The sequence below is a fragment of the Misgurnus anguillicaudatus genome, chromosome 16 (genome assembly GCF_027580225.2).
Source record: "Misgurnus anguillicaudatus chromosome 16, ASM2758022v2, whole genome shotgun sequence".
NCBI classification, from domain to species: Eukaryota; Metazoa; Chordata; class Actinopteri; order Cypriniformes; family Cobitidae; genus Misgurnus; species Misgurnus anguillicaudatus.
This window is the reverse complement of record NC_073352.2, coordinates 30220946-30230952: the sequence shown is the minus strand read 5'-3', so window position 1 is coordinate 30230952 and position 10007 is coordinate 30220946. Positions and strand designations below refer to the sequence as shown.

The 10007-nt window shown below is 34.9% G+C and overlaps 1 protein-coding gene across 4 annotated transcripts in view; it reads right to left on the bottom strand.

The window, feature by feature from the left end:
- Window positions 1–4719: 4719 nt before the first annotated feature.
- Window positions 4720–10007, bottom strand: part of pdlim7 (PDZ and LIM domain 7) — a 56240-nt gene continuing 50952 nt past the window's right edge. For all 4 annotated transcript variants that reach the window (XM_055177869.2, XM_055177870.2, XM_055177871.2 and 1 more), the window contains exons 10-11: window positions 7600–7715; window positions 4720–5358 (exon numbers count right to left, since the gene is read on the bottom strand). In XM_055177869.2, the coding sequence (XP_055033844.2) occupies window positions 5272–5358; window positions 7600–7715 (203 nt within the window). In that variant the 3' untranslated portion in view covers window positions 4720–5271. The remainder of the gene's footprint in view (window positions 5359–7599; window positions 7716–10007) is intronic.

Below are 10007 nucleotides of genomic sequence, written 5' to 3'. Positions count from 1 at the left end.
TAGTCCGGAAAATATGGTAGGTCTGCAAAGACGGGGCGCTAAGCACTTCTTCACGTCAAAAAAAAAAGTTTTTATAAATGCGAATGTTGCCGTGTTTTTTTGTGTACGCACACTTTACAATCAAATCTGTGTGGAGGCCCCAGATCTCTAAAAAAATTTCAGCTTTTGCTCAAAATTTGTTTTTTTTTAAGAAACCTACACATATATGAGTGGTGATAAGAGAACAAATGAAGATTTAGATTTTTTTTAAGCAGAGGGTCTGTTCTTTCATTTGATATATTGTATGTTTATTTATTTAAAGAATAAATTTTTCTGGAAGGCATTAAACTGTGAAAATCATAAAAAATGCTGCCGCTGGCTGGCAACTTTAAAAAAAAGTTTAATTAAAAATTTTAAGGGAACCGTAACTTACTTTTTTAACCCTTTACCTTTTTTAACTCTTTCCCCGCCATTGATGAGTTAACTCGTTAATTAAGAGAAAATGCTTTTTGCAATACTGCTATTATCCATAGGTGGCACTCTTCTAACAACTTATAAAACCCGGAAGTATCGCCCTAGGCTAAACAGTTGTATGTCCGTGTAAGTTTAGAGGATTGCTCTCTATCAAAAGTCCTTCACAATAAATGGAATTTGCTGAAAATTTTGTGTTTTTGAAAAAACCTACCCATATTTAAGAGGTTATAAAAAGAGAACTAATAAACGTAAGATGAAACTTTTTTGTTTAAAAGCAGAGGGTCTGTTCTTTCATTTGATATATTGTATGTTTATATATCTTAAGAACAACATTTTCTGGAAGGCATTACTTTTGTGAAAATGCTGGCGCTAGCTGCACTGCAAAAAATTATTTTCAAGAAGAAAAAAATTAGTATTTTTGTCTTGTTTTTAGTAAAAATATAAAAATTCTTAAACCAAGATGTATTTTCCCGATGAGCAAAACAACCCAAGAAAACAAGTCTAGTCTCTAGACCAAAAACACCAGATCTAAGCGACTTCATGCATAAAACAAAATCTGCCAATGGGGTAAGCAAATTTTTCTTGAATTTAATGTTTAAGAAATATTTTTTTGCTTACCCTATTGGCAGATTTTTTGCTTGTGTTATGCACAAAATCACTTAAAAATGATATTTTTGGTCTAAAAACTAGACTTGTTTTCTTGGGTCGTTTTGCTTATTTAGAAAAAGCATCTTCATCTAAGAATTTTTAGATATTTTTACTGAATTTTTTTTTTGCAGTGTGTCAACATTTTTAAAAACGCTGGCGGAGAAAGAGTTAAGATGAATCAACAAATATATTTTTTAAAGTGTACAGTTTGGTAAGCAAGGAAAGTCAGCACAAAGCAAAGTCACTGCAGGTGATTTATTGACTAAATGGCTAAATTCTGTTATAAATGATATGCATCTTCACAAAGGAACCTCTCTATAATACGCACAAGAATACAGCAGTTCACCGACACACATAATAGTTACAAGTTGCAAAACTGTTAAAAAAGGCACTTGGTACATAAAACATTATCAATACAAAAAGTACAAAATCTTAGCAATTCGCTCAGGATATTGGATTGTAGCATTTCTTCCGATTCTGGAACGGGAGATTGCGATAAGGACACGATGGGAATTATGTCCTGGAAATAATCTGGTGCACAATGTCTCTGAAGACTTTATCTATACACCGTTGTACTTAAGTAAAGTCCATTTTAAACATTTCAGCCAGGACTTTCTTTGGAAATTAATCACCTACTAGCAGAATCCCTAAAACTCTTTTTTAAACAACAAAATAAGTTTGTGACCATAACGCTGCAGATTTGTTTGTTGGTAATGTTTTAATAGTTTCATACAGTAGGTCTATTTTAAAGCTGCAATCTTTAATTAATGTAACAAATAAATGTATATAGATTTGTAACAACATGAGCATTTTTGGGGTGAACTATCCCTTTAACTGATCTTTGTTTATTTTTAACTGAAAAGGGTTACGGACCGCAGCTTTAATTAGAACTACCTGTCTGATTAGATCAGATAAATGTAGCATGTTTAGTATTGAAGTCATGTAGAGACCATTGGTTGGGTCATGCTGAAAAGCCTGCAATCAGTGCTAATGTATTTCAGTCGAGCTGCCAGGAGCATTTTATTCCACTGTGGTTTGCCATTACCTTAAGTACCCCGGCACAGCAAATCAGCCAGAACAGAAAGTAGGCTACGGAGCATCTAGAGGATTGAGGGGACACTTTAAGATCGTGTCTGAGTAGATTGTATGCTCAATGCTTTACCCTACAATACACATTGTATGGATCAGAGTAAAAGATTGCTTTGGACATTACATGGAAAATGCATCGCCCTGATTTGTTACAAAGGAGAGAACATAAGTTGACAATTGTAAGAATGATGGATGAAACTTGAAAAATTGACACATTATGCAACAATCAAAAAGACCAAAAAAACATAAATATATTCATATTGATTAATGACAATAAATCCACAAAATCACTTTTTTCAAACAGAAATGCATTTTACTCTCAATGGTGTTTCTCATTAATGTAATGCATTTAATACTGTAACAGTAAAAAAGCTATTTATTATTATTTAAGGGCAAAATCCACTTTTACAAGGTGTTTGGACATAATGTGTGTTGGCCTACAATGAAAAAAATATACAGTACTGTGCAAAAGTCTTAGGCCACCATGCCAGAATTACATTTGTTGTTTTTGCAATGTTATAGTGATCATATATAATTATTTTTCAGTCTCTTTAATAGAATACATCCAAAAAATACACAAAATGTGTATATAGTATTAAAAACTGTATAAAAATGTAAACTGATGTGTCAAGTTTTTAGGGTAAACGCCCCTTCCACTTGAGCAATAGCAAGAAACTGCAGGATCTCTTAAACATAAATAAAATTAAATCCTAATTTGTAATTTAAATACATTTTTACTTCATTTTTGCTCAAAAACGGTCAAGATCTGTTTAGTGCCAAAAGAGGTCACATAAACACTGACGATGCCTAAAGAAAACATTTATTCTTGAAAATGTTTTATTTTTTTTTTTTTACATATTTCCTGTTTGTTTCTTAATAAAATAGAAGTTTTAATGTCCATCCATATTTATTTTTTAATCTAAAACAACAAGGCTGCACTGCAAAAAAAGATTTTCAAGAAATTCTTAATATTTTTGTCTTGTTTTCAGTAAAAATATCTAAAAATTCCCACATTAGGATTCTTCTTCTTGATGAGCAAAACGACCCAAGAAAATAAGTCTAGTTTCCAGACCAAAAATATCAAATTTAAGTGATTTTGTGCACAAAACAACCAAAAAAGCCTGCCAATGGGGCAAGCAAAAACTCTATTTTTCCTAAACTAAATAAAAAAAATCAAGATTTTTTGCTTACCCCATTGGCAGACCCTTGTTGTTGTTTTATGCACAAAATCACTTAAATGTGATATTTTTGGTCTAAAAAATAGACTTATTTTCTCATCAAGAAAAAGCACCTTCATTTAAAAATGTGTAGATATTTTTACTGAAAACAAGACACAAATACCAAGAACATTTTTTTCTGGAAAATTATTTTTTGCAGTGTGGTGGTGGTAGTGATGGGAGAAACGAAGTTTTTCGAAGGTTCGAATCAATTTAACCAATTGCTTGGCAAATTGATTCAGTTTTTGAAGCGTTCGAAACACCATACACGATGATGACACCTGCTGGTCAAAATAGTGTAAAAGCAGCAAGATCTGTCCAAACATTTTACACTTTTTACAAAATCATAGCAAGATTGTTCTAAAAATATGTTTTTAAGAAAAATTAATTTAATTAAGACATAAAAAGTGTATTCTGTATTTTTAGTTTTATTTATGACAAACAAATCATTAAAATGAACTCCCTTTTTAATTATGCAAATTTTTGTCATTAAATCTGTCTATAAACAAAAAGTAGACAAAATGGTAGTGTTATTAGTCAGAAGGATGAACGTTTTATGAACTTTTATAATAAAACTAAACCGAGTCACCTACACTGGTCATTTGTGATCATCTCCCCCTAGTGGTGAATCGTCAGATTTTCGAAACAGTTATGACGTAATAAAGCCTCGTTTGCTAAATCCTGTGACTTTGGCCAGTTTGAAACAAGCTCCGAACCAATGATTCGAAACAAAAGATTCGTAAATGTTTGAAGCCTCATGAAGCGTACTTCGAAATCGCCCATCACTAGGTGGTGGTGGTCGAAGACTTTTGCACCGTACTGTATATTGACCCCTTCTTTTTTTATCCCCATTAAACCAAAGCATTAGACATGCTGTTTTGATTCTCTTTGCAATGTGATGTCACACTGCTAAAGCCCCGCCCACGGCCTCTGACTGACAGTCTTGTATTACCATAGTTTCTGCCTTCAGCAAGTTGGACGCTGTTTGTTATTTTTCCATGTTTTTTTGCAAAATTAGATTTATTTTAACCAAAGTATCTCTTTAGGAAGAACAACAGCTCATTTGCATTTAAAGGCACACACACAAAACGTTGCGTTTTTGCTCCCACCCAAATAGGTGCATTTTGGACATGCTATAATAAATTATCTATGGGGTATTTTGAGCTAAAACTTCACAGACATATCTGCGACTTCTATTACATCTTGTAAAAATGGGCTTTTAAATCAGATTTTGTATCACTGTAATGGCAGTGAGTTTATATGCATTACATTAATGAGAACTGGGGCGAAATGAGTGACAATGCAAAAAATCTTATTGCGCTGACTTTAAAACATCTTTATTTTGATGACCCAGACATGCTTGAATCTGTGAGATTCACACCACCCACATGTCAAAAAAACAAAACAATCTCTAGTAAGTGAACATGGTAAAAAAGGTGAGCCATATAAGTGTAGACTGTGGAATGTGCAATGGTCTTTGTATTTCAGCTGTTTACGGAGCAACATAAATATCACAAGAACCAAGAAGAAAGGAGCGAGGAAGGAGGAACAGCTAAATACTTCATGAAAATACCTTGTTACTCGTGCTGACATCTCTCTGGCATTGGTGGTTTTAACAGTTCAAAAGCTACTCATTCCAGTTGAACGACTGGCAATGTGACCGCTAAACCGAGGCCAGTCTAAGCAAGCGTTCGAGTCTGTGCTGTGGTGAATTTGTAAATGCTGATCGAAGCTGTTAACAGCCAGAGTAGCTACATTATCCATCACTTTGTCAGTCAGTCAAACATTACAGGCTTCAAGTAAAGTATTTGGTCTTGTTGAGCACCTCCTGTTGCCCCCCTCACTGATAAATAAAGGCGGAGCCTCACACTGGCGAGAAGGCGTGGCTTTTACACAGTGGCTTGTCCTTCTTCGAAAAGAACGTCTTTCCCTCCAGATTTGAATGGCAGACCTGCAGAGAATAAGTAACAAAATAAGGATTAGACCCATTTAGACCCATGTGCATAAATGTGAAATGTCATCGCAGACATTTGTTATAGGTTGTGGGGGTAAGTTTTTCCTTTGCATTGTTGAAAATTTTACGTACACATGACAACGCTGTCAAAAGATCTGGATTTACATGGATCTACGAACACATTCGCAATGCTATAGTATACACTGTAAAAAATGCAGTATGAAGTTAAAACAACTTGGTTTTAAATTTTTGACGTGTGATAAGTTGACATAACTTGTTATTTGTTAAGTTAAAGTAACATAAAAGCATGTGTTGATTTGAATTTTTAGTGTACGCAGCTACAGAGCAATAAATAGACTGCAAAAAATGATTTTCAAGAAAAAAAATTCTTAGTATTTTTGTCTTGTTTTCAGTAAAAAATATCTAAAAATTCTTAAATCAAGATGCTTTTACTTGATGAGCAAAACAACCCAAGAAAATAAGTCTAGTTTTTAGACCAAAAATATAAAATTTAAGTGATTTTGTGCATAAAACAAGCAAACAAATCTGCCAATGAGGTTAACAAATTTTTCTTGAATTTTTCTTGAATTTAGTATTTAAGAAAAAATTTCAAGATTTTTTGCTTACCCCATTGGCAGAGTTTTTGTCTTGTTTAATGCGCAAAAATCACTTAAATTTGATATTTTTGGTCTAAAAACTAGACTTATTTTTGCTTAGTTTTGCTCATCAAGAAAAGGCATCTTAATTTAAGAAATTTTAGACATTTTTACTGAAAACAAGACAAGAATACTAAGAATTTTTTTCTTGAAAATAATTTTTTGCAGTCTATAAACAGTTTTGGTTATACTCGCACATGCCTATAGACAGACACTTAGAAAATGAACCATGTTTTTGTGGTAAAAGCAATGGTCAACCTTCCGATCTCTCTGATGAAGCCAATACAGAAGTGACTTAAACTGTAATCCATCGACTGGCCACTAGAGGCTCCAAAAGGAAGTTAATTCCCATAGACCTCCATGTTAAAATGGCCAACTTTATAGTAAAAAATAATATGTTTACAGCCTGGTACAAAAAGTGATTTTGGTCTGTATAGCTAATCTTGCCCTTCATGACAACTGTGAGGGGGTGAATTTTAACTCATCCCATTAAATTATAATAAGCCTTACCGTGGGTTAACACCAGCCACGTTTGAAGCGTCAAATTCGCGTCTACTGCGTCTACTTTGCCGCTTGAACATTTTGAGTTTATTCGCTTCATTCGCGAAATTCTATTCATAGAGACATTCATGTGGAAATTCGGTCATGGGAGGGGCTTCTACGACTCCGCTCACTTCCTGTAATCACGTCACTACTAGAGCAAGCTCCTGATTGGTTAACGCTGCACGTTTTTCCGCCAAAGTTCACATTTTTTTACTTGCGTGTTTGACGCGGCAACACTCAATTTGCGCGAACTAGGCGCGTGAATGAGTTGGAATCGCGTCTACCTCCAGACGCGCATCAACGCGTCTTTACATTGACTTAACATTGAAATCACTCGCGCTTGACACCTTTACCGCGGCTGGTCTGAACACAGCATAAAAGTTCTGCAAAATTAAGGGCGTGGCCACTTGAGCGACGGTTGAACAGCCAGTGCTGTCACTAAAGTCGAGCTAAGGGGGCGTGGTTTCAGCAACCAGCCACCTCAGCTTCAACCAAGTCCCGCCTCTTTACCCATTTTCAGTGCACGAGTGATGCAATGGCAGGCCCCGCCTACTATTGGCATCAAAAAAGCTCTTCAAAAACCTATGGGTAACATCACGGACACTACGTCCATATTTTTACAGTCTGGATAAAAGGGTAGTAACCACGGCTTTTTTGTTGTATTGATTACTATTAGCAAAACCAAGGTTTTACTACAGTAACCATTTTATTTTTACTGTAGTAAAACCATGGTTAAAGGGAATTAACACATGCGCATGACATCATAGTTTCTTGCACTTTGAAACCCATCTTCAAAAGTTTGCGGATTCAGGACTTCAAAACACATTGTTGTAAAAAACGAACAGCCAAATCTTATAAAAACTTTACCAGTTTTCGGATGAGAACACTCTTGTGTAAAACGACAGCTGGATGAAGTTTTCGAACTCTAGTAGAGAAACGTTCAAGCTCATGGATCTGAGGGTTTGTTTCTAATGTTGTGTTGTACAAAGGGTCCAATACAGAGTTTTGGGACAAGTCCCAATGCATCAAAATGACTTACAGCGCAGACAAAGCAAGTGTCATGCCAGCTATAACCCAACGCCTCGAGGAAACGGTCGCCTGCATCAATCTTGAAGTCACAGCCGTGGCATTTGGTACCAAACATCTTTTCATAGTCTGCAGAGAGAAACAAACCAAACAAAAAGGCCCATTAGAACAGAACGGAGAAAACGCTGGGTCAGAAACCAAGAGATTGAGACGTGAAAGTTTTAAAAAGAGAAAGAAATAAAAGGGATTACAGTTTTTTAGTTCGCACACGCTTGGTTCGTGATAACAGAAGTTGGTCCAGATACCTACAAGGATTGCCCAATTTTTTTAGGAAGACTTTAGGTCTCACACTGGGGGGTTGGAAGCACAATCCGTTTAGGATGCTGAGACGGCAGCTATTTTATCAACAGCAGCTCTTAGTTCTAACAGAAACAGCTGCCCACTTGCTGCTGACACAACAGCAAAACTCTTCTAAGCCGGAAAGCGTCGCAAACTGCAATGCAAGCTTATATGCATAATAAAGACGCGCACTTACTTCAGAAATTTTAATGTCTGCTTATGTAAGATTAGGAGGTCAACAAATGTGATTAACTGCAATACTTAAATATAAGTTAAAGATGGATGGTGGCTGAATTTTTCCCATTCAGGAAACAAATTGAATAAACAAGCTCAGCTCGACACGAATTACTGAATTAAAATATTTTAGGAAAGTGTGAGTGACGTGGCCTAGCGGATATAGGCTGTGGTGCTCATGGGTGACCCAGATTTTAATTGGGTCTCTTTCCATTTTCAGTTCTATATCTTACTGTAAATAAAACAAAAGGAATGTAGCACACATGCTCTGACACTTTGGGGCAGTTTCCTGGACAGGATTTAGATGAATCCAGGATTTTTTTGTTATTTTAGGACATTTAGGGGTGGTTTCCTGAACAGGGTTTATCCTAGTCCCAGACTAAGATGCATGTTTGAGTTGCTATAATTTAACTCTTTCGCCGCCAGCGTTTAAAAAAAGGTGCCAGCCAGCGCCAGCATTTTTTATGATTTTCACAAAAGTTTAATCCCTTCCAGAAAATGTTCTTCTTAAAATATATATACATACAATATATCAAATGAAAGAACTGACACTGCTTTTCATCCTACCTTCATTAGTTCTCTTGTAATCACTTCTCGAATTTGGGTAGGTTTCTTTAAAAACACCAAATTTTGAGCATAAAGCTGAGATAATTCCATTTTTGTGAAGGACTTTTGATAGAGATCAAATTCAGAGCGATCATCAAAACATACACAGATAATAGCGAGTAATAGCCAATGACGAGTATTTCTGGCTTTCCGCATTACCGCTATTATCCACTGGGATTACTCGTCAAATAAGAGAAAATTCCCTGAAATTGAAAGAGTTAAAAACACCTTACTAATTTTAACGTATATCTGTGACATTGTTTTGTCTCAAAATGCACACATGTAGTGTTTTTATAAGGTATGTTTGTAAAAACTACTTAAATGACTTAACATAAATAAGGCCTAGTCCTCGATTAACCTAAACCCTGTCCGGGAAACCGCCCTTTACCCCTCAACTGGTGCAGCCCTTTTTAAGTGTGTGTGGGGGGGTGATGTATACCTACAAATGAATATAACTCTAATATACAAAGTAAATCTAAATATAAAATAATTTTACTGGTCTAGAAGCCTAATTTTGGTCTTAAAAAAGACTTGAAAATATTAAATAAAAAAAATTGTTATAGGGGTTTACATTTATTGCCATAGTTAAAAATAATGCAATAAAGTATATATATTATACATATAATTATCACAAAAAAATTAGGTTTCATTACATTTTTGTGGTTTTACCAACAATGGCCACTAGGTGTCAACGGTTTGCTGCATACTCTTGTCACAAATTAATAAATTACCGTCACTCCATTATAATTACTGATAAAATATTTTAAAATATAAAAACTACATTCTTAGACCTTTTCAATGATAGTATTTGTTATAGATTAAATTATTTACATGCAAAATATTAAAGTGAACTCAGATGTCCCGCTCACAGGACAGCACCAGTTTAGGGGGTTAAGTAGTTTTTACAAACAAACATTACAAAAACAATACAAGTGTGCATCTTGAGAAAAAAAATGGCACTAATATATGTGAAGATGCGTTAGTGCAAGATATTTTTACATTAAAGCTGCTTAAACATGATAAACCCTGTCCAGGAAACTGCCCCTAGATGTTGTAACAACCGTGGCTTTGTAACACTTGTTGACCCTTTGACCTGTGAGTTTAAGTCTAGCTCACGATTCAAAAAAAGTAAAAAGTTATGTAAAAACCTAACAAACATTATTAAGCATTTCATCAGCCGGCAATCAAATGATTCTCCACTTAATGGTGTATTTATTTAAAGTAGATTTTCGAGCATTAAGG